Source organism: Amblyomma americanum, chromosome 1 (genome assembly GCF_052857255.1).
Source record: "Amblyomma americanum isolate KBUSLIRL-KWMA chromosome 1, ASM5285725v1, whole genome shotgun sequence".
In the NCBI taxonomy this organism is placed as follows: domain Eukaryota; kingdom Metazoa; phylum Arthropoda; class Arachnida; order Ixodida; family Ixodidae; genus Amblyomma; species Amblyomma americanum.
The window spans coordinates 13,553,123-13,580,175 of NC_135497.1; the positions used below are offsets into that span (position 1 = coordinate 13,553,123).

The following is a 27,053-nucleotide window of genomic DNA, read 5'->3' on the forward strand; positions in this document are numbered from 1 at the left end:
ATTTCGTCAGCATCCCTGTTTTCCACAAAGCTCTCTCTGTTCCTTTAACCTTTTTCTTAACCGATAATTGCTGATTTGCCCCCTTACTGCTGTCCAGATATTTGCTTGTCAATTTTCTAGTTCGCTTTCTCCATTTCGTGTCAACATTCTTTATATACAGGTATCTGAAAACTTTCCTAGCCCACCGCTTTTCCTCCATCCTTCTCAATCGTTCCTCAAATGCTATCTTACTGCTAGCCTCTCTGCTCTCGAAAGACTCTATACGTCTTAGCGCCGCCTAGCGGCCAGTCTGCGCAAAGTTGCGGCGATCTCGGGGCCCATTGAAATTTAGGAGACTTTTCAGGCTTGTTCTTCAGGAGGCATTGGCTACGGATATCCCAGACCGAGCCGAACCTAATTAGTATTCTTCAGCAGCCATGGGGAAAGAGGGCGGAGCCTCGCGGGTTCAGCCAAAGCCACCTAGAATTTTTTTTCAAAAATAAAAAATTCTAGGTGGCGCTGGTTCAGCTCGGTTTTGACTCTCTCGTGATGTCCCCCTTTCCTTTTTTTTTGTCTGCGGCTTAGACGGCCATTGCTGCCATTTCTCCCAGTTACTTGGCGCAACGCGGTTGTCTTTTCGGTGCGCAATGTCGTCGCGGTACTCGCGGCCTCCCAACTCGTCACTTTTCATAAGAAATGTGCCTGATGGCACTAGGTATGTATGCGAGTTTTATGCAGCGCAGTATGGTTCATCCTTCAGCTCAGTATTTTAATATTTTGTCTTCGTATCGGTTAGGCTTGGGTCGTGGCATGTTCGTTTCGCTAGCCTGGTTTTGCGTAGCCTTAGAGTCTGCTTTGGACTGTAGCTGTTGACTTCTGAGGTTTTTTTTTTTTTGTGTTAGCATAACTTGAATGTTGTTACTCGGTATGGCAAGCAGATTTTTTTTTATTTTTCGACTAGCGGCTGCGTCCCGGCCCTAATCAGCTAGGCCTAGCGGTTGTAGTCCTTTGTTTCCACGCCACAAACGGTCATCCTTGGAAATCAAGCTTTGCAGCCTTTTTTTTTTTTCATTGTACACGTAGTTCGGAGAGTGCGGGTATCATACGGTTGACTGCATTTTACAGTCTGCGTTCGATTGTCTATAACCGATTAGTCTAAACGCGGTCAGTCTGTGGGCTTGTGCCACGTGTTTGATTATTCGGTACCAAGGAGGGATGTTATACATCCATCCAGTTACATTGGGGCAGTGATGTGTGAATGCCACTTCCAGAATGTTACGTTTGCTTGCCGTATTGCTTCGTTTTTGCAGTTGTAGGTGCATGGAGCTTATTTCTACGAACTTTTAACCTGTAGTTTATAGGGTGCTTGCTTTGGAAGGAATGAGTTTTACCCCCCTCGGTATTTTTTCTACTGTAGACCGGACGACCTGCGCAGTTTATTTGGTAAATATGGACCCTTAACCGATGTCTATATACCTGTGGACTACTACACTCGTAGGCCTCGGGGTTTTGCATACGTGCAATATCCTTTGTGGACTGAAACCGAGCAATATGCTTTTTGTGCGCGGCTGCCTTGGGCACAGTGTTCAGGCAGTGCGGTATAGCTGCTGCTTAGGGCCGATTTGCCTTTAGTCGAGCTGCTGCGTTGCACGTGCCTTCACATTGTGCCCCCTGACCAAAGGACCCTTGGGCAAGGCAGCCTGAGCAGTGCTTGCATTATTTTGTGTGTGTGTGTGTCTATACATATATTTTCATGTGTGTGATTAATGTTTTTTAATTGTTCTGCCAGACGTTCAAGGTACCAAGTGTGCCAAGTAAAGTTAACTAGTAAAGATGCCCAAGATCATCTAGCACGTTGGAGAGAGGGCGGCGGCATACAAGCGCTTACAGAACAGCGGGCAAGAACAAGTTCTGCTTTAGGGCCGTGTGCATGAAATCTGGCGTGCAAGGGCAAGAGCCAAGCAAGGGTTTCGAGCATTTTCAAAGCGACAAGCGCCGAGAGGTGTAAAGCCACACAGACACGCGGGATCAGGTATAGTCGACAGTATCCTGGTGGTTCTGTTGCCTTTTCTCTCCATGCTTCTTGTCTTGACACCGCCCATCCGCACAGAGCTGCTCTTTTGGTGTAGTGCTCTCTTGCCAAAAACAGTGGCCCCCTTAACTGAACCACGTTTGAAGATCTCAGAGATGCTGAAGATGCCATGTACTCACTGGACCGCACTCGCTTCTATGGTCGTGAGCTGGAGATTGAATTTGCCCAAGGGGACAGGAAAAGTAAGCAACATCTTTTATTACCTTGCACTTACTTTGTAAATATGAAGCTTAGTGTATATCATGTATAAAATTGTCATGTTTGTTTAGGAAGTGCACCTGGTTTGTGCTGATGCGTGTGTGTGCAGCTGTACAAGTGATGACGCCATGAGTCTGCATGGTGTGCCATATGCACCAGAGCCTGTGAAGGTAGAACCCACGTGACGTTGATGCAGTTGAATTGCCATCAGTAGTTCCTTGTATTTCAGCTGTTTGTACGTGCCGTTGACTTGATGCTTTAGGCAGCCTGAATCAGTGGAGCTTTCCAGTATTGTGCTGATTTGCTTATTGGTGGCTGTGAGCTGGTCCAGTAAGCAAAGTTCTAGCCTTTGTACCCGACTGTCTCACTTCCATGGCTGACCAGTGTGCTGCGTCATCATGTCTGCCCAATGGGCCTTTTTCATGTTGGGAGAGCGCCCTTAGCAGCCGCCGAATCACAACTCGTGGTTCGCGTCGCGCAGTCAGTTTGGTCGGTTGGTCATTTGCTGAAGTTTTCGTGCTCACCTGAACGTCGCTATTGCGTTTTAATATGCTTTTGCCTTTATTGCTGTGACCATTTTCTTTGTGTTGAGCTTTCTGTTTTCGCCGATGGATTTAGCGCAATTTTCGGATGCGAGCAAGCAGTGGACCAACGATCAGACTTCTGTGCCGCCGGTTACTGAGAGTGATTGACATGCACTTTGGTGCATCGAACCGGCAACTGCGGAAATAATGGGCTTTCAAAGAGGAGAAATGCATTCGCCTCAGCACTCGTCCGAAAGCGAGCTGCTCATGCGGAGAGAGCGGGCGACAGCGCCGCCGCGGCTAGCATTCTTGTGTTCGAAGATCGATGGCGCGTAATCCATATGGTCCACGGAACGAGAAGGCACCCCTGCAAAAACTAAAGAAGCGTAAGGGAAATACACGTCAACCTGACCTTTTTCAGAGCTGCGCACTCTCGTCACTCTAATTGCTCCAGTTTCAGGAATAACAAACTGGAAGCAAATGGATTGAAAGCCCGGTCGAGATACCTAGTCGAGCGTGCTCGTTGTTAGATAACAAAGATGTTCCAGGGCTATAGATTATGCGCAAGCAATCTCATTGTGCTAGAACGCTGTGGAGACACTGAGACGCTTACTTGGTGTATTCGGCTGGCTGGCGAGCGCACGAGAGTTCCGCTAAGGAAGCCGTCAACTCGCATTCGCATAGTCCACTCGACTGGGTAGGTCTGAAATGGGCACAGTCAACTGCTCTCGCAGGAGAGTTGCTCCTCAGCGGAAGGTATACGGCATTCTCGAGCCGTCGTCGTTTCGGCGAACACAGTGGTCATGCGCTCCCTTCGAGACCGGCCGTGCCACGGCGTGCGCACATTCCCGTAGGTGTACTACATTCCTTTTACCTTTCACCCTATCTTTTAGGCTCCCTTCTATTCGTCTGCGGCACTGATATTACAGTTATAATGAAAGAACTGTGCGGTCGAGTCACGGTTGGCGAAGAGCCAAAGACACACACAAACGCTCTTTACCTCTTAGCTGTCTGTGACTCGTTTGTGCAGATCTTTGCATTTATATAAACCAACCAGCCCGACAAGTTCTACTGAAGTTACTATAATGTCCGGGGTGCTAGCAAACAGCCCTGTGCAGTTTCCGCTTATTTTTTCATGCAGCCACTTCTGCTACGCTACCAAATGGACAACAGAGGCGTCGCACCTTGAGCTTCGCGCTACAGCTTCTTAGAAAATAGTGCAAGAATGAAGAGAGGGAGTTTCTACCTGATACAGAGTCGTTGCTGCAGACACGCGAGTTGGCTGTCACGGAGATCCATCAACATTCACACGGCACATTGCCTGCGCCCACTATGCTCTTTTGGCGTCATGCAGGGAATCTAAAAAATCTTGCGTTTCCTGGCTTTTCGCTAGAATTGACCATTTGCGGAAAAGTTCCTGCGCATGCGTGGTGAAGGTGCAGCCAGCGCCCTCTATAGAAGATTTGTTTTTGGTTGGAAAACATGAGCCGGCCGTGCATTCCTCCGCTGTAATGTGGCGGCTGATGCGAGCTGTAACTGCAACGCGTTTTTATCTAAACTAACCATGCGTTTTACAACAGTGAGACTTGTACGTGATGAAGGCCGCGACAAGATACAAAGGGCACAGGACGAACCCGTTGATTGGGGCCGGTAATGTGCACATCCAGCACGTTTCAAAACTGGTGTTCCTGCTTTGTTTCGCGCTTACTGCAAAGTGCACACTGCGCGGTCGTTCTAGAAGTTTTGCCATCGACGCAGGACAGACGCAATATATATATATATTAGTATGAACGCTCACCATAAATGCTACAATGCCAAACTGATATCTGAACCGGGGGAGCACGGCCGAGCGCAACTTCGTGTATATCCGCGCATTCTAACACTCCGGCGGTCCGTTAGCACGCAAAGCAACGCTTTACCATATCTGCACGAGCCGTGGTCGTTTACTAATGAGTAGGGGTGTGCAAATATCGAAATTTTCGAATACGAAGAAAAAATACCTTCAAAATTTTTTTCAAAATAGTGTGTGGCCTTTGCAACTGAAATAAACAAAACTAGACTGCCTGAGCACGTTATAAAAAAACATGAAGTGCGCAAAAATGTATACTACTTAATTGAACTGCATAACAGTATCCAACCTGTAATGTGGTCGGGCAAAATGCAATCCATAACATGACAAGACTGGAAACAAAAAACATGACTAGTAAAACCTCATTAATTCGGAGTTCAAAGAATTGACAGGTGGCCCCATTTATGTGAAGGAAGGTGCACTAGTTCTAGATTTATTTCTGTAGCAGGTGGCACTTGGTGTCTTTTTATCCTTTTTTTTGATGGTCGAATTCCACTGGAAGGGGCTGGAGCAACTTTTTTTTATCACCACTAATTCGTGTTGATACTTTTGTTGTCACATCAGAGCTTTTTTCAGCGTTTCTGCCGTGTGTGTATATAAAGATACTTACCTGGCCACTGCCCTAGGAAGCTGGATCAAATGCAGGCTGGGTCAAATGGAAGCGAAATAAACGCAAAACAAGCCTGTGTGCTGTGCGACTGTCAATGCACAAGCAGTCAACATTAATCCTGAGCCCTCCACCACGGCATCTGCCATAGCTTACCAGAGAGATTCTTGGTCTCCTTTTCATATTGTCAATGATGTGGTCCAGTTTTCTCTTCACATCTTCCACTTGTCAGCAGTCACTTGCGTGATGCCTTGCCAAGCCAGGAGCTGTACATTTGAGAGCCTAAATGTCATATTTGCGCTCACTACGAAACCCTTGGCGTCACTCTAGTCAAGATCCAAAGGGCTTAGTTGGTAATTGTAGGGTGCAGGCACAAGAGCTTACCAGCAGCTTCAGCGATGCAGTCCACACGCTCTATGTCCCCACCTGTGTATGTGCTGTTGATAAGCTTCATGAACTCCGCTTTCACCATGTCGCTGCTCCATGCTACACTTCTTCCAGACAGCCAGGCCTGTATGTCATTTTTGAGACTACTTATGCATGACACTTTATTCAGCTTCGCAGAATGATATTGCGCGTGTTCCATGACTAACACACCCTGGAGCAGTTTCTGAGTGAACCACTTTTTGTAGTGGCCCCCTTTCATTTCCTCGTGGTAGTTGCCAGAGCTTTTCTTAGCTCGAAAGACATCCTATGTGCCTTCGACGAAACCACATTCGCTGCTGCAATGCGTCACAATAAGTCTGCTGACTTTGCCACTGCTGTTTTGAAAGCCGGTCAGCAGTCCAGATAGACGTGCTGCACGCACATACTGGATGGTGCCATCAATGCACACTCTACTGTGGGTGCGGCCGGCGTTGACCCATGTTTCGTAGTTATAAAAAGCTGTGATGCCTACCTTGGCATTGCAGCTCCACTATCTGGTGCAGGTACCAGCGGTGACACTGAACAATGTGCGCCGCTTTGATCAGCAGTGCATTCCAAGAACATTTCTTGTCCTCGAAGCCAAGATTCTTCAGCATTCTTTGCATCGTTGCTGTAGGTACGGTCAGCAGCGTGTAGTCCTCTTTGAAGAGAAACGCTGCACCGCCTTGGCGATGGTATTTCACATCTGGAAGCAGTTGTGCACCACCCTTACAACACGCTCATGTCAGAATCTTCCAGCATGTTTGTCCGTTCATGGCCTTTTCCACCAGAACGCTTCTTCAGAAACTGTGTGAGCGGCATCTGCTTTTCCGTCAGCTGCAGATACTCCCCGGAAGCGCTGCTGTTCTGATTGGTGTGCCTCCCAGATTGGAACAGCGGCCCTTCCATCAACTGTTGACGCTCCCATGAGCGCCAGGTGCGCAGTTAAGAGCAAAAGAAAAAAATAAATCTTCCGAACAAGAGTGCATAATAGCTGAATGCTATTGGGTAGAGCTGCAGTGCAATCATAAAATTGCACACATGCGGTAGCATCCCCGATGTCTCGTTCGTTCCACCTTCACTGATGATGTCATGCCTTGGCTGCAGTTGAAGTTAAAATAGGCCAATTTACAATGGTGTTAAATGCAGTAGTTTTTTGGCACCCACTGAGCTTGCAGTTCTCTAAGAGATGCAGTGGAGAGCCTCGAACGGATTAGTGTCAGGGCAGAGGCAGCCTGCACATGCAGGTTGCTGCTGTGACCACTGAGCTGTTGACTTCTGGTGCTGTTCCGAGCTGTGTTCTGCCTGTGTTTCTGATCTTTGAAAGTGGAGCGTCTTATTGGATTGGTTGTAAAGGTGTCATACAAATGAGGTCGTGGCAGTTCACTGTAGGCACTTTGAATCAGGAAGGGTTTCAGGACTTGGTGGTTTTCTCAGCAATGCAGCTACCTTAGTGCGTAGAAAAAGTATTGGTAGTGTTCTTGAGCAATAATCTATCTGTCTTGCCTAGTTTATTTTCCTTTAGTGTCCTTAAAACTGGGTCATTTGTAATGAGGCAATAGTGTAGCAATGTGTTCCGTGAACTTGACTGAGTGCACACAAATTGACTTGGATTTGTGCATTGAACTTTAATGAAGCAGTTCCAAGTACAGTGTGGTTGTCAGCTCTCTTCCTGGGAGTTGGTGGTGTTTGTTTTAATTTTGCAGTTTGTGGGAGCTGATATTGCCAGTGGCTCATTTGAGGGGAAACCCAGCGCTTTCTGCCAGGGTTAATAGGCCTTTGACTGCAGTGAATAAGTGGTGTTACGCTGCTGTGTTCTGCCTTCTTCCAGCCCCATCCGAGATGAGGGGAAGGGAGCGGATGCGCAGAACCCGCTCTCCTTACGGCCATGGGCGGCATGATGAACGTGGCAGGCGGCGATCACGAAGTCGGTCTCCATATGCCCGTGACCGGAGTCCCAGGTAAATACTTTTTGCACAGCTGACTTGTGCCTCCATAGAAACCAAGCAGTGATGAAAGCCAACAGCGTCTGCAGGGCATGCCGTGCTGTGTCAGAGCCAGCAATGGTAGAACCCACTGACACAGGCATGTCTGTATGATGGACATCTTGCTGCGAGGCTGTCTGATGCTTGTAGAACCTATTGATGTTTGGTGCCTATGTAACTCCTATGAATTGATTGGTTTCCAAGTACTGTGCCTGTGTGAGCACCCATTGGCTCTGGAGGGTTTGCTCAGCGGGTTAGAACAATTCAGCAAAAATCAAGTCACGAGTTGTTTTCCTCATGTTTCCTTGTCATGTTACTCCTGAAGATTGTCTTTGCAGCAGTTTATGATGAGTACATGTGTTCCTGGCAAACATGCTATCGCAGAATGTGTGATGCTTGCTTTGGGGAGAGCCAGCATTTTGGAAGGGAGGCAAAAATTGCTGCAAAATTATGAAAGCCTGTCTCAGCAGTTCACCACCAGCATTTTCTAAAGGCTTTGGGATGTTGAGCTGAAAATCGGTCTGGAAGTAGGCAACACACTACAGTTACACCTCGATATAACAAATTATTCGTTTTCATAACTTCGTGTCCATAGCACTCTATTTTTATCCTCAACATAATGTAGATTTCGGTGCACTTGCAACGGAATTTCATTGCTGGCTGGAAACAAACCTGAAGAAAAATTGTATTGCAGGCGAGAGTGGTAGAGCGGAGCGCATGCCGAAGTGCGTACCGGTGCAATTTGGAGTGCGTACCGGAGTGCAGCCTTGGCAGCCTAGCCCGCAGCTCTGAATGTGACAGGCTGCATGTGCTCAAAGTCGGAACACCGCGTTTATCATGTTTACGGACGCCCATAGCTTGGTAAAAGGACTGGAAGGTCAGTGCCATTGGCACAGCCGTCGGCTGTGAAGCCCGTTGCGCATTTCACACCTGACAACCTCGCCTCTAACTCGCACGATGCGCGTATGTGCAAAAAAAATCGCGCGTATGTGCAAAAAATGAGTGGGGTTGGCCTGATTTAATTTTATTGGTTGGTGATTGGAGGACACTATCCTCATTCTCGCCAACATGAAAACAGAAGATCAAGTAAGGGAAATAATGCTAGGGAGTTGGCCGTCGATGGCCACAAGGTCTCAGTGGTGACGGCAGCGGAACGCGACGTCATATCTGCGGTGTGCTGGGGCACTTTACAAAACAGTCCACTGACCAGCTTTTGAGAAAATGGTTCCACCCATCTAAACAAGCTTTATTTCAGTATATTCTACTCTCATAAAGGTTTGCAATATGAGTAGTTTCACTGTTTTATCCCTCCTAGAGACAGTTACAGCTCTTTGCAGTTCACATATAGAAAGTAGAGAAAAGAATTTTATATTCTAATTGTTTTGCAAAACTTCACAGCTAGCTTTATAAGGTTTCATTGTACACATTACAGTAGAGCCCACTTATAACGAACGTGAGCGTCACATAGTGTCCGTTCGTTATATCCCGAAGTTCGTAAGTGGACCACAGCTTTGAAGACAATTGCTTGTCAGGACACAAATTTTTTTCTTTGCGAAGAAGTCCGTCATGGCCATCTGTTTTTGCAGCGCAGATCCAATGAGGGAGGTTTCCATTTATTTAATGGGGACGAGGGTCTTAAAACTTTTTTTATTTATGGCTTGAATCTCGTGAAATTTTTGCACACAGATGCGTTTTGCACACAGATGAAATGTAATCATAATTGAGCTGATGGTCCTAGATCAAAAGGGGCGGGCAGTTCGCCTGCCATGAGGCTCGAGAAAAATATGCCGCGCGCCAGGTGCACAAAGGCGTCGGAGGCAGGTTATCCCACATCGCTGCGCCGGGTTTACGCCGTTCGTTAGCTGTAACCTGTCAGCAGGGCTTAATGGCGTTTGTTATAAGTGTGATTTTGTGCCATTGAAACAATGTTTATTTTGACGGTCGCGCAGGTCTCGTTCGTTATAAGCGAAAGTTCGTCTTAAGTGGGGCCGTTATATGTGGACTAGACTGTAATAGCAGCTTGGGTATTGGCGGTGAGTTTGAATGAGGTTCGTAAAATCGAGCGGTCAGTTGCGGTGCATCCGAAATTTCAGGTGCTCTTATACATTAGCTCTGTGGGCCATGTCGTGGTGCCGCAAAAAAGTCCGAAAAATAGGATGTCCAAATTTTCGAATGTCGACTGTATTGCTTTCATCATAGGACGCAACTACATTGAGCAGGAAACGCCACTGCTAGGGGGTGTGAACTGGGCGGGCGTACATGGCAAATTTACTTTCGAAAAGTGATTTAATTACATGACTATTTAACTTTCCTAGGCATCTAGCATAAGTAATTAAATCACATTAAAAATTACTGGTTTCTGAAAGTAATTACATTACAATTACCATATCTTTCATGCACATAACCCGCACCCCAACTTTGAGCTCCATGGAAAAAAAATCCTTGTGTTTAATAACCTGCACGCTTACCTGGCGAAAATGGACTAGAAAGCTAGAACTACGCAAATAGTGATCGTTTCGTTTTCAAAACAAATTTACTTTAAAAAAGCTGCCGCAGTGTTGTCACTGTTGTTGCCGAGTCCCTCATAGCCCGAGTCGGGACGTTAAACACCCATAAACCACACCAGACTGCTAGTATCCAGTCACTGATGAGATCATTAGCCGTCCAAGAACTCTTCTGCCTGCACAGTTCCTGGGGGCAGTGGCATACTTGGTTGTAGCGTCTTGCGCTTGAATCTGACGTATGGGCGCAGTATCCATGTTACTGTGCAGCGCAGCTTGGTGTTTCTGCCAGAAAGCACGGTAACTGATTTCGTGTCCTTTTTTTCTAGAGTTGTGTCCATCGGCATCGCGAAATATATGGGAGTTCTGTCAGCATTTCCAACCTGCGACAAGAAATAGCTGTGCTCTTTTTCTAAGCCTGATGACTGAACATTGAAAGCTCAGCAGTTTGTCCTGTTACTCGTCGTACTGTGTGAACAAGTAAACGTACAACCGGTGCAAAACATTGTTTAACCGAAGGAGAACCCAGCTTGCAATCTGTGCCAATGAACCTGAAATTGCTGCCTCTATACAGATGCAGATCTATGTAACAAAAAATTGGAGGACGCTTAAGCTTCGCCTTTAAGAGTCGGAACGCGACAGCGTGTTGCAGCACTACCAGAGAGTCTACGGAACGCCATCGCCCGTTCGGCGCGATGCCTTGCCTCTTGGACAAATCGCTGTGCTACGTATGGTGAAACGGTTGTGTGGAGCGGCATACCACGTAAAAGTGCTGCCAGGCACCTTTGCCAAGACGCACGCGACTCAAGTTGCAGTCATAGTTCGTCGGCACATTGTTCTCGACAAACCCGATGCCACGAACACCAGCATAGCTTCCGTGCCGAACGAACGGGCAGCAAGCCGCAAGCTTTGTGGTGAATGCACTTTGGATGTGTGCTGCATTGTTCGCCGCTCATCGCGGATTCCTGCGTGCTCGCATAGCCCCACTGCGCCCGAACCAGAGAGAGATGTCAGGTGCGTCACTTCCTTTCCTTAAAGGGAGGTGCGGTTTTTCCAAAATTTTTAGGTTTTTGATTTTGATTGTTTTGAAATCTTTGAACAGTCTGCTTCCTTGTCTAGTAAAATCAAAGTGAAATCTGAATGAGAAGTTAGTAAAAAATGCTTCCAAATAAGTTGCGGTAGCTGGAGAGTCCGCAGAAATGCGCGAAAGTTGCCTATCTTTGAGCCTCGATATCTCGGGGATGCTTTACTGCACGCCATTGCAATCGCTTGTGGAGGTAAGCCTAGCCCCAAGCTCGCTCCTACGACAGCAGTCAGTTTTGTATGTGGGAGAGAAAATTTTTAAGTTTTTTTTTCAAGCCCTTCCAAGCGTCTGCACTGTCACGTGGTACGATCACGAGGCCGCCATTGGTCGCCGCGTCGCGGGGCTTGTGGTGAAGCCTGTTGACAGGTCAGCATCTCGCAGACCGCAAACCTGTCGCTTGCCGTTGCATCTGTGCCGCTATAGTTTTCGTTCAGGATGACCAGTCCAAAGAAGCGCGATTTCCGCGATCGGAAGTACAGCACGAAGCACAAGTTCAAAGGTAGGCGCAAGGCGAAGCAGAGAACGACTTTGCGGGAAGTGTCCCGACCCGCTAGGCCTAACGACAACGAAGACAGCCCCTCTGACGAGATCGACGCAGCGTTCAGCTTTGTCAGCGCTTCCGAAAAGATCGCGTTCTTCGAAAAAGATAAAAGGCCTAGCGACCACGGCTCTGCAATCGCTGTGGTGTGCGACATTGGTGCGTTGACAGCACTAGTGAACTGTGCACCGTGCCCAACATGTGGAGAGTACCAACTCGCTGTTTGGGAACCAGTCAGCAAACTCAAGGGACTGGCATCGTCACTAAAACCCAAGGGAAGGCAGTCCTTCCTTTATATAAGCGGCTGACAGATGAGAAGCTCTTGGCCTGCTGCATCCAAGGCAAGACACAGGATGTGGCAGAATCTCTCAATAGTAGAATCTGGCTACTTTGCCCAGACTAACATTGCGTCACGGACGGTTGTCGAAATGGCCATAGCACTTGCAGTGCTATGGTTCAATGAAAGGCATGCAACATGCAAGCTTTGAACGAATGTCAGAGGAGCTTGGTGTGCTCTCAGGTCACCAGTTGCTAATGCTTACCGGGTCTCAAAATGAGAGGCGGATCAAAAGGATGTCTGCCTGCCAGACTGTGAGCCCACCGTCGCAGTATGGCAAAAAGAGCTTGTGTTGAAGACTCGAGTCGCAAGGTCCGGGAGGGTCTTACGTACAGTGCTGGCCAGTTGTAGTGATAGTGGACATTTGCAGGACAGCCCATTTCTCATCTTGGGAAAGTTTCATGCATAGTCAATTGATTTTCAGTAAATACACATCTTTCATACTTTCAATTGCTGTTTTCTCCTTTCGCATTTTTTTGGCAAATTTCAAAGCTTGTGCACACATTCTTCCACACTTCTATCGGACTTATTTTAACGAAACTTGGCACACTTGTTCCTTAAGATGTACAGCACACCAGTATCTATTTATAATAATATACTTATATCATTATGCTAATTGGAGCTAACTTTTTAGAAGCATAGAGAATTGAAGCATTGCAAATTTTTTAAATACTGGCTGCTCCCAAAAGAAAATTGTGGCTAGTTTTCGGTGTTCTACACTTAGTATGGAGTAGAATAAGCTGTTTTTTCATGTTCCTTGTGAAAAATATGCAAAAAAGTGCACAAAAGTTCCTTTGTTTTCCACTTTAAGAGAACACAACAAACTAGTAAAGCTACAGAAAAACTAATTAGTGTTTTCGAAAGGGCAGGAAAAATTATATAAGCACACAAAATTTCATTGCTCTATAGCACTTATTAAAAAGTGTCTTAGAGTAGCATCTCCCCTTAAAACCAATTATCAAATCATTTTCCTTCCCTTGCAGCGCGGTCCAGGTTGTGCTCCGAAATACATGACAGGCGTCCCTTCTTTTCCTTGCGCTGCCGTCGCGCACTATCTGTTGGGGCAATGGCATACATAGCGAGGAGGAGGGATTTCTCGCTCACGGCCGACGACACCGGCTTTTCTGCGACACAAGCTCCTTTACACTGTCGCGTTAAATGTAGCGCTGAGGTGCAGTCATCTTGGGCGCATTACTTGTGGGAGTTGCGCACTCTCGCGTTAAATGCTGAATCTTGTACAATTATCTTGAAGCATTAATTTAGTGAATACACGGACTGTTTGCTATAAAAGCAGCAGATATAATAAGCAGCCTCAGGACCCTGAGCTGGCTCGCAGCCGGAGCAAAGTGAAGACAGCGACGGGGTATTGGTCGGCACAAACAGTGCAACATCGTGTTTCTGTAATGTGAGCAGGTGTTCGGTCGCCTGATGGGCTGTTTGAAACAAGGAACACGCTAGCGAAAAACTTCGTGAGTCGACCCCTTTAAGCCGCATAAAACTACTCAAGCGATTTTGCTTGCTGTGGCCACGACTCTTTGGTGTGAATGCTCTTTTGATGTCTAAATTGTGGTGAGAGTGTTAACTGCCTCGCACCAAGGGCACTAGATTTAGTGACATCGGGTGGTTTGTGACTTGCGTTTTTCAGGCGCAGCCGCAGGCACTCGTACAGTAGATCTCGTTCGCGGTCACGGGACAGGAGGAGGCAGAGCTACTCTCCTAGAAGGCAAGTAACACAAACTTGTTTATTATGTGTAAAAGCACACTTAAGGGGGGATGCCCTTAAAACTAGCTTTTTTATTTATGGCTAGAATCTTATGAAATTTTGCACACTGATGTTTTTCTCTTCTGATTCCAAAAACATAATCATAATTGAGCTGATGGTCTTAGATCAAAAGTTATCTTACAAAGTCTACAGCGTATTTAGGTAATTTCTTACGGAGTTTTAATGAACTTTCCCATTGAGTTTTGTTGCTCTTAATTACATTAATTAATACGCAGAGTTCACATACCCAATGACATTCTTCGTTTTTCTCTAAAGGCATGTCATCCTGATATATTATGTCGAGAGTAAAAGGTTACAGTAGTTGACACTGCAACTCGTTAAGCTGTTTGTGAACTGCTATTTATTCGTGGCCTAATCAAAAAAAGGAAGAATGTCATCGGGTACCTTGTTTCTTTCCGTAGAAAATGGTACCAAGGTTATTCTTGTGAGACAAAATGAAGTTATCAAAATCCTGCGTAAGACTGAAGAGATTGACTAAAAATATGACACTGAGAAAAATGCATTTGAAGTTTTGACCATACGTTATAAGATGAATGGTCGGTAGCTTCACTGTGATATTTCCCACCAAAAATGACATGTTCTTACCATTTCCAAAACTGTCTTCGGGTTGTAAATATGTCAACTAAGACTGAAGATATCAGACAACCTAAGGTCAAGGTAGCATATGGCATTAGGAAATCATCAAAATTCGTGGACTTGAAATGTAACCAAGACAGTGGCAATACTTTATTAGCGTCTTGCCAGTTATTACACGAGGGCTGCAAAAGCTTGGTAACTGAACGGTTTTGGTCCATGTAAACATCCTTGATAAGACTCGCACTAGCAGCTTCAGAGGCTGCTGCAGTGCGCTGACAGACCTCGAGCACTTTTCTTAGATGGGTTTGAAATGTTTTGTGGTGAGACCTCTGTGTGAAGGGTTCATTCCAGCACAAAAATCTGAGAGGGCCGTGACTCCTTTTCCGATGCTCTGGATGCTTTTCAAGGCCCTGATATTCACCTCAAAAGGTGTGATCTTAGCGATAGTCGCACACCAAGCACCTCACCTCCAGTTTCACTGCTTGCGGGACTTGTTCAAATCGAGCGCAGCCAGTCCGCACTTGCCACACTTCGCCGCAAAAATGTCCTTCAGCACTGCCATGTCCACCACGATAAAGTTGGTGCCCGATTCTGCCTCCGAGTGCACCAGGTCCACTTCAAGATCGAATTTCCGCTGCATTGCCGACTTTGCATCCACGCCGCGCTTTATCATGTCTGCGTGTTCCGTACATGCGGCGATCTCCTCCGCCGTGTATTACTCCGTGTCGTGTTGAAAAAAACTGCTGGGTTCGGGATCAGATTCTGGAGTAAGTTGATCAGGCGTTGGGGCGGGCGACGTTAGCTGAGGCTGCGAACAATCCTCATCCAGTGGCACGGTCCAACCGCGCTTCGCGTTGGGTGGGCGACGCTTTATCCTCCCGTACGCAGTACGCATAGTCTTCTTCAAACGTGCGTCTCCCGGCATCAGTTAGTTTGTCCTGACAAAGTATGTGACGTAAGAAAAGAAACCGCAACAAAAGACAAACTTTGCTAAGCAAGCGCTGCGCAAGAAGAGACTCGGATCAGACACTCGAAGCGAAAACCACGACACGCAAAAAAAAAAATGAGAAAAAATGGCGTCAGTCAATGGTAGGCTGCGGAAGAGAGGTTCGCCTCGCTCGCGTGCTCTCCAGCCAATTAGTGGCCCAGAAAAGGCCTTCACAAAACCGGCTAGTGCGGTTGTTCTTGACCGACGCCATTTTGAGATGCCGCAAAACGTGCACAAAGAAACGAGCCCAAGATGGTGCCAATCTGCCGGATGCCTTGATCGTGGCACGCGCGGGAAGTTCGAACAAATTTCGCCCGTTCCGGGTCACTTCGTGGCTCCTGTGGTGTTTTGTAAGCTGATTTTACAGTGTTTCCCAATCAAATTCAGCGTTAATATTTTGAGGGCAGATGCCTGAAGGTGCAAACATTTTGAAAATGTGTTTTTCTCAAAACAGATTTTTTGGCCATTTCTGGCCATTCTAAGACCCGCGTCCCCCCTTAATCTGCCTTTTGGGAGTTTACCATTTAGCACCAACTTTTTTTATTTCTTGAAATACCTGAAATTTTCAGGGTAGACTCATGGCACAAATATTTGAACTACCAAGTTTCATGGAGCTGTGCCCATTGGTTCTCAAGTTCCAAGAATATATCAAGGTAGTTTACATGGGTTCATTGGCACTTGCCTGGATTTGCAAAATGTGCTGGCACTGTGAAATTCAGTATTGTCATTCCTCAATAGGTACCCCGGGGCAAGATGAGGCCCTTTCTCTTAAAATTTCCTTGCTGGAAAATTTTACCACAGCCCTGAATTTTAACTGTTTATTACAAATTCCAGACACAATATATTGAAAAAACGGGCTTGTCTTGCCCCCATAAATTTATTCAGGTATGGAATAAAAGAAACGCCATGAAATTCTGATCAGCGGTTCCTGAGATACTGCTTGACTGAGCAGCCACACTAGGCTAAAAATTGATTCTGAGAAAGCGGCCTTCGAAGGTTAAGTGGACAGCTTTTGTTTTTGAAATATCTTGATGAAATTTTCAGGGTAGGCTCACAGCGTGAACATTTCAACACTGGTATTAACGCTGGTTCTCAGCTTACAGGAGTATATCGATGTGGGTTACATGGGTTCCTTGGGAAAGTCCTGGAAAATTTGCAGAATGTGCTAGCACTGTGAAATTCATTCTGGTGATTCCTTGATAGGTGCCTCGGGCAACAAGGCCCTTCTAAATTTCCTTGCTAAAAAATTTTAGCACAGCACTGCATGTAGTTACGAATTTGACATGCACTAATCTTAAGGGCACAGGGTAAGCCCTATACTTCCCATGCATTTTAGGCCATGTTGAGGTACATGTTTCTCACTAACTAATAACAGTAGCCTAATAATACATATATCATTGTTTGCCAAATTTTGTGCTCTTTTTACTGAACTAGAATATTTGAAATGTGTTGAAAATTCGATTTTTAATAAAATTTTTTCCGGTAGTACACAAATCTGGCCTTTCTTTGCGCATTTCAAAATTCATAACAGAATAACTGCTCAGTGAAATTGCTTAATTCTAGTTCAGTAGTTGGCAACACTTATGTAGATGATTGCAAAAAAAAATCAGCCGTCTGTCTTGAAAGGCATTGGAAATAATGGTACCTTTGTAAGAAAAAACTGTTTTGAGATAATAGAGCGTAAAGAGAAAAAAGATGTGAAAAAACATTTTTTATTCGCAGAAACGCCTCCATAGTAATTGGTTTAATAGCCCCCTGCTTTGTAGTCACTGTCGCCGTCATTTTTTCGCTTTTCGGCTTGTCGTTTTGACTGTCGGGCCTCTTTTGTAAGCTGTCGTGTTGCTCGGTCCGCAAAGTACATGCGCTTATGGTCAGCTTCCCTCAGCCACTTGATGGTGTTGCTCCCTGGGTTCAATCCACACGCCTTCAAAACGTTGGCCCGTGCGATGCTACCATCATTGAATGAAACAGCATCCAGTGTTTCCATCCGTAGGGTCCGAAGCCTAACAAACACATTCTTTGGCGCGCATTCCCAAACATGGTTGAACGACTCATTTGCATTTTGAGTTCGCCCATGCAGGCACTTCTCTAGGAGCTCAGCCTTCGATAGCTCCCTATAAATGGGTTTGATAGCCTCCAAGACAGATGCAGGCAAACTCTCCTTGTGGAAAAATGGCTTGCCCTCTGACTGACTTCTGTTGAAGGCACACCACGTATCAGGTCCCTTTGGGCAAAGTCCATGGCATGGGTCATCGTCTGTGGCCAATAAGTGGAAGAAGGTTGCCCAAATGGCCTTTCGCATTTCATCCAGGTTTCCTACATTTCTTCTGATGGCCAAACCATAGTACGTCTGGAGCTTGTCTATTACTGCATCAGTCAGTCTGCCTCGGCCCGAGAGGCTCTTTCCATCAGAGAGTTTTCCTGCTTTGTTTCCTTTTTTTAGCCTTCGTAACCTTGTGCCCATCCTTTTTTGCACGTGCCCTATGCACTCAACCTTGGATATTTCAACGGAATCACCATATGGCATTTGTGCCTTCACAGCCATAAAATTATGCCTTGCTGTCACCATCCCCAAGGTATTTGACGTATCGAACGCCGTGAAGCTCCTCACTCCTGCCGAAAATTGTCAGTGCTCCTGCGACTTCCATTCCACCGCTGGTGCCTTGGTAGTTGCTTTGGCACACCTCTCTATGAAGGGGGTCACTGTTTGTACCCTTGATGCTGCACTTTGGACAACGTTTAGACAAAACCTCCACATCCAGCACTTTCCCAGAGTCTACACTGGTCGCAGAGACTATGCCGTTATTGGAAGTATGGCCTCGCTTCTGCCAGCTTCCATCAAGAGCAACTGCGATGTCTTTATCCCCCTCATTCAGCTGCACAGCTTCGTCAGCTGCCCTTTTCATCGACTCCTGAGCAGCAGCTTCGATGTGACCTAGAAGCTCTTGATTGTATTTCGCAAACTTTGTCGGCGGCTTAGGAAGGTTTAGCATAGCACAGAGTATATTTCCTGCAGCCATTCCCTTACCAATGGACCTCAAGGCATACACTAACCTGAGGTTGGCTTCATAGAGGCCAGAAGTAGTTTTCTTCGACGTCTCAGATCGTTGTGCGGCACTACTCACTTCACAGTTCAAACTGTAAACGCTTGCAACACCTACCCGTTTTGTCACAATTTCGATGAGCTCAACACTTCCACCGCACTCTCTGCACACACAAATCTGTGTAATTGCGGCACAAATGCCGTCCATGTCCATTAAGGCATATTGGCTGCTGCTCTGTAGCACATCCTCTTCCTGGAAGCACAGAGAAAATCTTGAAAGCTTCGATGTCGAGGAGCTGGCGCGTTCGGGATCTCATTCGGTCGTGGACATCCTTTTGCTTTTTCACGATGAGCGTAGCGGTTGCCGTGAAATTCACGCCTGACGAAGGCCTTCTTTGCCCTGGGCATCTCAACTTATCAGCAGCAACCAACACCGGCACAATTTACAATACTGATCGAAAGGGATAGCACTCGGACGCAGCTGCATGAAGGTTGCAGAAACGTGGAAAAAACGTGCAAAGCGTCTCAGGATTGTCTTGGCTAACAAAGAGGAGCTGTACAATAGTTGCCAGACAATTTTTTATATGTCGCTGATTTTAGACAAGTTTTGAAATCAGGTGGTGGACTTTTTAGTTGAAAAAATTGACGTTAATCCTGAAAGGGGGCGTGGCCGCTCACTACTTGGTTTCGGAAAAAGCGTTTTTCAGCCGTAAATATGGCTTTCTGAGGAAAGTGCGATCATGGAACATGTGTAGAAAGAATTGAACTTCTAAAATTCCAAAAGAAAAAAAAACGATTTTTTTCTTATTTTACTTACCCTGTGCCCTTAACTCAAATTTCTAACACATTATCTTGAATAAATGGGCTTCCCTTGCCCTCAGAAACTTATTTCCTAAGGGCCCTGTCACACTAGCCCGACACGCCGCCAACCCGACAAAGACGCCAAAGATCGGCAGATCTTGTCTGTGGCAGACCAAGCTGTCACATTAGGCCGACGACAAGATGTCTTCGTAGTGTGACATGCTTTGACGCCCGCAACGCCGACAAAACCGGTCTGCCGAACGTGGCGTCGCGAGATCGGTCGCGGAGCAAAAATATTAACGAGACACGAACATGATTCCGCTATAGTACTGTTTGTTTACATTCATAACAAGCTCTAGGATAGATGAATTTACAAAAAGGTATCATTACTGACTATCGTTGGCCAACGCCAAGGTGTTGGTTGAAGTGATAACTACGATACACGCAAATTTCATCATACAGCCGCTGCTGAAACCGTCGCGGAAATTGAGCATAACTTTATTTTATTATGGGACAGGCTGGTAGTGAAGGGGTGACTAGAGTTCGTTTATTACTGTGCTGTCTAGTTCCAAAGCGCCTTGAGCTGCGGCATCGATGTGAAACCACCTAGGCTTAGCGACGAGTACAGCAGCCGGGAAGCAGAGCAGTTCGTCGCCCTGGCGCTCCCGCAGGCGGCGGCGTTGCCGCAGCTCAGGGCGCTTTGGATCCTGTTCGCCGGCAGGCCAGCATGGATCCCGTCCGCCGCCATAATAGAAATCAGGTTGATTGTTTTTGACACAAGCAATTAACGCTGAGCCAGAAAAATGTGAGAAATGTATCATTTCTGAGGATCGTTGATCAACACAGAGTTGCTGGTAAAAGCAACAAATTTGATACGAGCAAAATTTCTCGCTGGAATCGCCTCGCAAGCTGCTGCTGGCCCGTCGTTGCGGTCCAGCTCGCCTGTCGCCCGCAGCGGTCCGCTAGCTCCGCAGCCGAAGGTGTTGCGGAAATTGACTAATTTTAGTTTATAGCGCGATTACACTGTAAACAGCAAAGCAATATTAAGAGATATTATAGCGCAGGCTACTTGCGAAACGGCGTCTGCTGCGGCAGACAGCAGCGCAGTTCATCGCCTGGCGAGACCTCGGGCGGTGCCGTTGCCGAAAGCTCGCTACTAGTGTAAGCATGCTTTGTCGCTGCTCGTGTAAAGCAGGCGGTCTTTCTCTTAATATGGGTATTTTGTCTTTTCTGGTGCAAACTTCAACACCAAGCCACGCAGTAATCAGACCGCTGCGGGTGGCAAAGCGGACGCTTTGAGCTCAAGTGCTTAAGTCGAGCGGCGCAGCGATGCTTGCTGCTCCGTGTGTCCCTGATTGCAGTGGGGATGGAATTCACAAGCAGCGACCAATGCAGCGCGCCAGCCGAGTCTTTGCACATGGGTCGTCTGCTTTACTTCTGTCGCGAGTGCCACATTGCGGAGTGCTTGTCAGCACCTCTGAAGGCAGGGAATTGCTCTGTTCTCGATGGCGCCGTGGGTATAGCGGCAGCTTCGCATTCCAGAGGTTCCTAGTTTGAATCCGCGTGGTCGAAAATTTTTTCTTATTTTAGCCTTAAATAATCTCTCCCGTCCTGTTTACCCGCGAGCGACTGAATTTATTTTTCGAGCCACCACCGCAGCTGCAGGTAGCACAGAGAAGCGCCAGTACGGTTAAAAATGGATGTAATGAATTCCTGGATTTAACGAGGTTTTTGAATTCCCCAACGCTGCCGCCAAGCCCATGTATTTTCAACCTCGATGTTAAAAATGCGTTGTGGTGGTTAACCTTGATGTAACGAACTTGCAAGGCTGATCAGTCATTACTTTCTGCACTTTTTAAGGAAAATTCAAATGAAGAACAGCAAAAGATTAGTGAGTAATCATACTATAAGGAGTCAGCAGCTACGCGCACGCCTGGGGTTGCCGCAACCGAGCAAAGTAGCGATGATGATGGTGGCAGCTAGCGCTGCTCTGTGCCTAACATAGCAGCGCTTTCAGGTTTTGCTTGTCTAGCATGACACCAGGTGGCATTTGTAGTGGCAGTTGATTTCTTTTGGAGCATTTTTTTTTAAAGATTTTGAGGACAAGCATTTTTATTTTTTGATTTTCATTTGTTTCAACGGCTTAGACACTTTCTATGGAAGAATTCGTTGGCAGGATGGGGGAAGGGAGAGAGGCGACGACGCGTTGCATTCGCCATTTTGCGTGTGTGTAGTCCCTTGTCTGCATGTGCGTGTGTCAACTGTTCTTAGGTCCTGGTTCGTCCGACTTGTTCTGTAGGTGCTAGGCCTGCCTGTCGGCGTGTAGTCATGCGCCTCCGCTTGTAACTGCATCGTCGGTTGATCGTGATGTTCTATTGCCAAAAAACGAAAAGTTCCGTCTTTTGAAGACAAACTCGCAATTTTAAATGCAGTCTCCGTGGGCGAGAAGGACATTGCCGACGGTTTCAGCATTCCAGCGAGCACCCCATCAACATTTTGAGTGCGGAACACAGCATCAGAAACGCAGTGGAGTCCAGAACAAGCCACATACGCTGATGTGGACAAGGCAGTGTTCACGTGGTTTTTCGACACGCGAACCAGGAATTGGGCCCATTAGTGGCGTGATTTTACAACAGAAGTCAAAGGATTGCGTGTATCTTGGGCCATGACTATTTCAAGGCAAGTAATGGGTGGCTCCAGGGATTCAAGAGCAGGCACGGTGTCGTCGGAAGAGTAATCGGCAGCGAATTTGCCTCCGCAGACAGCATAGCATGGATCTGGCTGCCGTAACTTAAATGGCGGCCAGACTGCACGACATTTAGTACAGTCGAATTTGATGGCTACAAAGTGTTGCTGTTAGCGGCCGTGCGTCGTTGCCACTTCCTCTCCACCCGCCTCCTCATGCACGCCCCCTCAATGTGTCTTTCGGATACCGCGTTTCACGCTACAAAATGCGCACGCTATAGCGTGACACGACAAACGTTCGCGGTCGCTATTGCCGGCATGCATGCATATCCGGCTGCCATTGCATAATTCTAGCACGCTTTCGACGGTCTCGGGAACGCCCAATTTCAGCTGCACTGCTCTGACAAGATTCAAAACTTTGGCTCTTTGCGGTCGCTATAGCCGCCATGCATACGTATCCTGAGATATAGAAATGAAATTTTCAGCGTAGGCTCAAAGTGCAACCATTTCAAGAACTACGAAGTTCATTGCTGTGGTTCTCAAGTTGCAGGAGTATATTCACATAGGTCGCTTATTCCAGGCCTGGAGAATTTGAAAATAACGGTGCCACTGTGAAATTCATTATGGTCATTCCTGGATAGGTGCCCCAGGGCAAGACAACCCTTTTTCTAAATTTCCTTCTTGGAAAAAAATTTAGCATAGCACTGAATTTGGTGTCGACAATTAGACCTTCATGAGGCACGTTTTAATTGCTTTCAACAATTTTTGGAAACAATAACTGCAGTGGTGGAACTGCTGCGCCAAGTCAGAAATCCGGCTACATGCTGCTACTAAATCGATTTCTTGCCTACTTTTGTGCCATGTCTGTGCCAAAACGGTGTTGAATAACTGCCGAGAGCAAAACCAAAATTCACTGTCGCGAACAGCGCTATTTCCTTTCCCCAAAAATCAATTATTATTATTATTAAATCCGACATCTGCCTGCAACACTGTTCAAGACCCGTGCTGATTTGAAGAAGGCGAAGAAAGTGTCCATCTTCATCCCTTCTGGTCATCGCTGACAGAGGCCATCGCAGTAACGAGGTCTCTGCCCTGATGGATGACTTTAGTCTTTGTGTGTCAAGTTATTAGCCAGACAATCTGAACGACTTTGCTCTGTGTCTCACAAGTTATTGTCCTGACAATCTGAACGACTTGACTTCTGGCAAACATTTTCAAACTCAAGCAAGAGGATGGGGCTCGAAAATATCCCTTATTGGCGGCACTCGTAAAAGCACTTATGTGCCTCTCGCACAGCAATGCTCATTTGGTGGGGGAGTTCAGTGAAAATCGGTGAGTGCCGAGAGATCGATAGTCTTATTCAATACAAAGTGTAACTGGGGCTTAGGTCTGTAATGACATATTCCTAGCGTGGCCGAAATCCAGTTGCCATTCCTATGACAACGATTAATCAGAGCGGCGACAGCTGCAGTGGTTGGAGGCAGATGCAGCAGAAGAGACACGGGCAAAACAAGCAAAAGAGGGCTGATGTACCGGACAAGGACACCCAGAAAAGAGGCCAGAATGAAGAGAAGGTACTGGAAAAAAATCAGGCTGGCCAGGAATATGAATGCCAATGCTGAGCTGCTTTTCGCAAAGGGCGTCAAGTCAAAATTTTGCAGATGTTGCAAGCCCTTCTGAAGAATGGACAGGAAAAGCTGTCAGCGGTGCTGCCCGAGCTGGAGTTAAGGAAAGAGAATAGTACCTTAAATGAAGTTTTCAGATGGGTATTATTTTTTATAGTTTTGTTGCATATCTCGTTATGTCTTCCCTCTGAATAAAAATGGCTTTGTTTTAGCAAAATCTGCTGGGGTATTATTTTTTATAGTTTTGTTGCATATCTCGTTATGTCTTCCCTCTGAATAAAAATGGCTTTGTTTTAGCAAAATCTCCTGTTTGCTTATTTTTGGGGCTTTTTAAGGAAAGGGCAGCACTTTACTAGACTGAATTTGGTCTTGAAGCTTGTTTTTGCATGGCTATGGTTGTTGTAAACACCTGAGCGATTGGTTGTTCCAGAAATACAAGCCTTGTTTAAGTGTTTCGAGGCATGAAATTTTGCTATGAAACGGTTTTCTTCTGCTACAAAAGCACAAATATCTGCTGCAAAATGCCATTTTTCCTGCAAATGAAAGTGCTGCTACAAACTGCAATTTCTTCTGCTACAAGAAGCTAATTGCCAGTTCCACCACTAACTGGAAAATGTGGGCTTGTCTTGCATTCAGGTACGAAAAAAAAACATGGAAATCTGATAAGCTGTTCCTGAGATGCAGCCGGAATGAGCAGCTGCGCCAGGCAAAAAACGCATTCTGAGAAAACTGCCCTCAAAGGTTGCAAGAACACCAGCGTTCTTGTTTCGTCAGATATCTGAATGAAATTTTCAGTCAATTCCAGACAATGTTCTGAATAAACGAGCTGGTCTTGGCCTCAGAAATTTATTCAAGTATGAAATTTAAGACTGGAAATCCGACAAGTGGTTCTTGAGATAAGCCAGAATGAGCAGCCACACTGAGTCATTTCTAGGCATGGCCCTCGAGGAAGTTGCAGCACTATTCTAAGGTCTGAAACGACCCTGCAGAATAGCTGGAAGTGTCCTTGCGCACTTCGAAATAGGTGTGAGACGAGCTGGAGGTCGCAATTGCCGAGGTTGATGCGTTCGGTACACAAGGCATGCCCAAAGCAACGCATTCTTGCACCAGGGAAGCTGCTGGTGTGTCTCTGGAAGCGGCGACACAATCGCTGTCTAGTAGTGAGGTAAGAGAAGCTAAGAGGCTGGAAGTGTAGACAGTATGAGTGTAGCTTCTTTAGCTTTCTTGGAGCCATTGACTGGCTGCGGAACAGAACAGTCTGCAGGAAACTTCGGACGGCACAGTGAGAGATCAGAAAGACTGCGACAACTTCACAAAATGGCAAAACGTGTGGAGCACAAACCACAAATACAGCAAACAAGGAAAGGAAGGAGCCTGGGCAGATGACGCACCAGCCACACCCTGAGGGGACAGCTGCAGCTGCGCAATCCCCTGCATTCTCGAGGAGTGCACCCTTCACCCAATCGCAGCCTCGCATTTCAGTTGCAGGAAACTCTAAAGGCACTGTGAGGGTCTTAATCTCAAGCGAGCCGCATTCCCATCATTGCATCGTCGAAGGCAGCAAAAAAAAAAATTCACAAACAAGACCAAGATGGCAATGCTTGGTTCGCTGGCTGAGGAAGTGTGTCCTTGGGAAGCTGGGGTATTTTCAGTGCTCTCGCAGCTCAGCGGCTGCCGTGGCTTGAGATATTTAATTTGAAGTCTTTTCGCCATGAATTAGGCGGTGATATTTACAGAAATTTAGTTTATGACACACTGTCAGAATATGCACTTTTCCAAAAATCGACTTCTTTAACAATTTTTCGGTTTTCAAAGGTTGCGTCCCCCCTTCAGGGTTAACTAGGGTGCCACGATGCAGGGTGGAGACACTGCCTTCGTGGCCGCCATCCGGGGCATGCCGAAGCGGGTCTTCGCCCGTTACAGTGGTGCCTGCATCGAGGCACCCTAATGGCGCATTCCAATGGGGGGATGGGGGCAGAGGCGTTGAGTGGTGGAGTACTTGTCCCACCACTGGAACAATCGCTGCACCTGACGATCAGTAAGCCACGTGACCACGCTTGTTTTCCCACCATTCTCCGCGTACTGGACAATGAACTAGAGCTCTAATCGGAGCTCGTACGCCATCTGTCACTGCTGTAGTCGTCGAATGCGTACAGCACCTCAGCAATGCCACTCTTCGTCGCTCCGACGGATTCTTCCGGCTCAGTAATCAGATTCTGCATAGCTAGCGAAGCACAGACGCTTTGCAGCTACCATATTCAACTTGCTGATAACGAAGAAAAAAACAAGTAAAAGGGCAAGGATATGACTTTTTTATGCCATGCAACTTCCTTCACACTCAAGTTTAAAGAGGGAGCAGCCTGGACTGCTCTGTGCACAGCAAAACCAGCCTGTTCTACCATTGGATCAAAGTGCTCCTGTTCTCCCACTGGTTGGCGCCCGCTCTTGCGAAGACACATTTAGGAGTTCTCTTCAGTGCCCCTGCTGTCGCACTGTAATGTGCCATAAGTGTGGCGCGAGAGCGGTTTCTCTGTTCGAGGTGGAAGCGTAGTGGCACTAAGTGAGCTTTGCCTTGCTTGACTGTGCCAATTGACCATTTGCGGAAAAGCGAGCGCCACCTGTCGTGCAAAACGGGGAAGGTCCGCTGGCACTTTTGATTGGAAAGTTGTGCACCCACAACTGATGTAGTAAAGACATTGGTATGCTAAAGACCCTCCATCCGAATTAACTGGTGAGAGCCCATGTCCAAATCGCAAATGGGCGTCAGCCAGGACCAGGCTCCTTATTTGAAATTCCGGAATTAACGAGGTTTCACTGTGTGTGTGTGTGCGCGCACATTCCTTTTTGGTGTCTTCGTTCTTGGTGAGTCTGCAGTGAATTTATACCAATTTTGCCATTGCAATTATTATTCTTTCAGGTCAAGGTCCTACAGCAGGTCACGTTCTCGTTCCCAGTCTTCGCACCTAGGCAGCAAAGGCAAAAGCCGGGACAGATCGCCCTATGAGATCATCGATGAAAGTCGAGAGAAGTCCCGGAGCAAGTCACCGGAGTGATCTAGTGTCTGTGGCTGCCTTGTTCGATTCTTCAGTGTATTAGATTTCATGATTCTGCCCTCTTCAAGTTTCATTGGAATGGACTGTATTCGTGCACATAACACAAATTTCATTTCTTTCATCACTTGTGTTGTGTTATGTATGACTGCGGTATTTCCTCCTACCTACAAGCCAATGCTGTCCCAGAAGTACTTTGAAATGAAATTCATTCTAATCGTGCACATAAAAGCATCTTGAAATTTCAAGCTGTGCATCAGAACTTCCACTTTCTCTGGTTTCTAGTGTGTCACATTGTCAGGTTCAGTGTACAAAATTTCATTGGCTTTAGTTTGTGTCACAATTGTATGCACTCATTTGTAAATACTTTGACCCTATTAAAGTTCATAAAAGTGCTTCAGTA

General features: G+C 46.6%; 1 protein-coding gene across 2 annotated transcripts; it reads left to right on the plus strand.

Annotated features, from left to right (window-relative positions):
- The first annotated feature begins 532 nt into the window (after positions 1–532).
- Positions 533–27,053, plus strand: LOC144110200 (serine/arginine-rich splicing factor 12-like). Of its 2 annotated transcripts, XM_077643042.1 has the most exons (6): positions 536–694; positions 1,397–1,501; positions 2,150–2,253; positions 7,486–7,615; positions 13,745–13,822; positions 26,518–27,053. In XM_077643042.1, exons 1-6 carry the CDS (start codon positions 627–629, stop codon positions 26,651–26,653), a joined length of 621 nt encoding a protein of 206 aa, XP_077499168.1. In that variant the 5' UTR covers positions 536–626; the 3' UTR covers positions 26,654–27,053. The 2 variants fall into 2 exon arrangements, with proteins under 2 accessions (XP_077499172.1, XP_077499168.1); XM_077643046.1 differs by lacking the exon at positions 13,745–13,822 and having other exon boundaries at positions 533–694; positions 26,518–26,774.

Excerpts from the sequence above, each read along its gene's own strand:
- LOC144110200 (XM_077643042.1), top strand. The coding sequence starts at position 627 with ATGTCGTCGCGGTACTCGCGGCCTCCCAACTCGTCACTTTTCATAAGA. Across the intron at positions 695-1,396 it reads AATGTGCCTGATGGCACTAG|ACCGGACGACCTGCGCAGTT; the intron begins GTATGTATGCGA and ends TTTCTACTGTAG. Across the intron at positions 1,502-2,149 it reads CGGGGTTTTGCATACGTGCA|GTTTGAAGATCTCAGAGATG; the intron begins ATATCCTTTGTG and ends TAACTGAACCAC.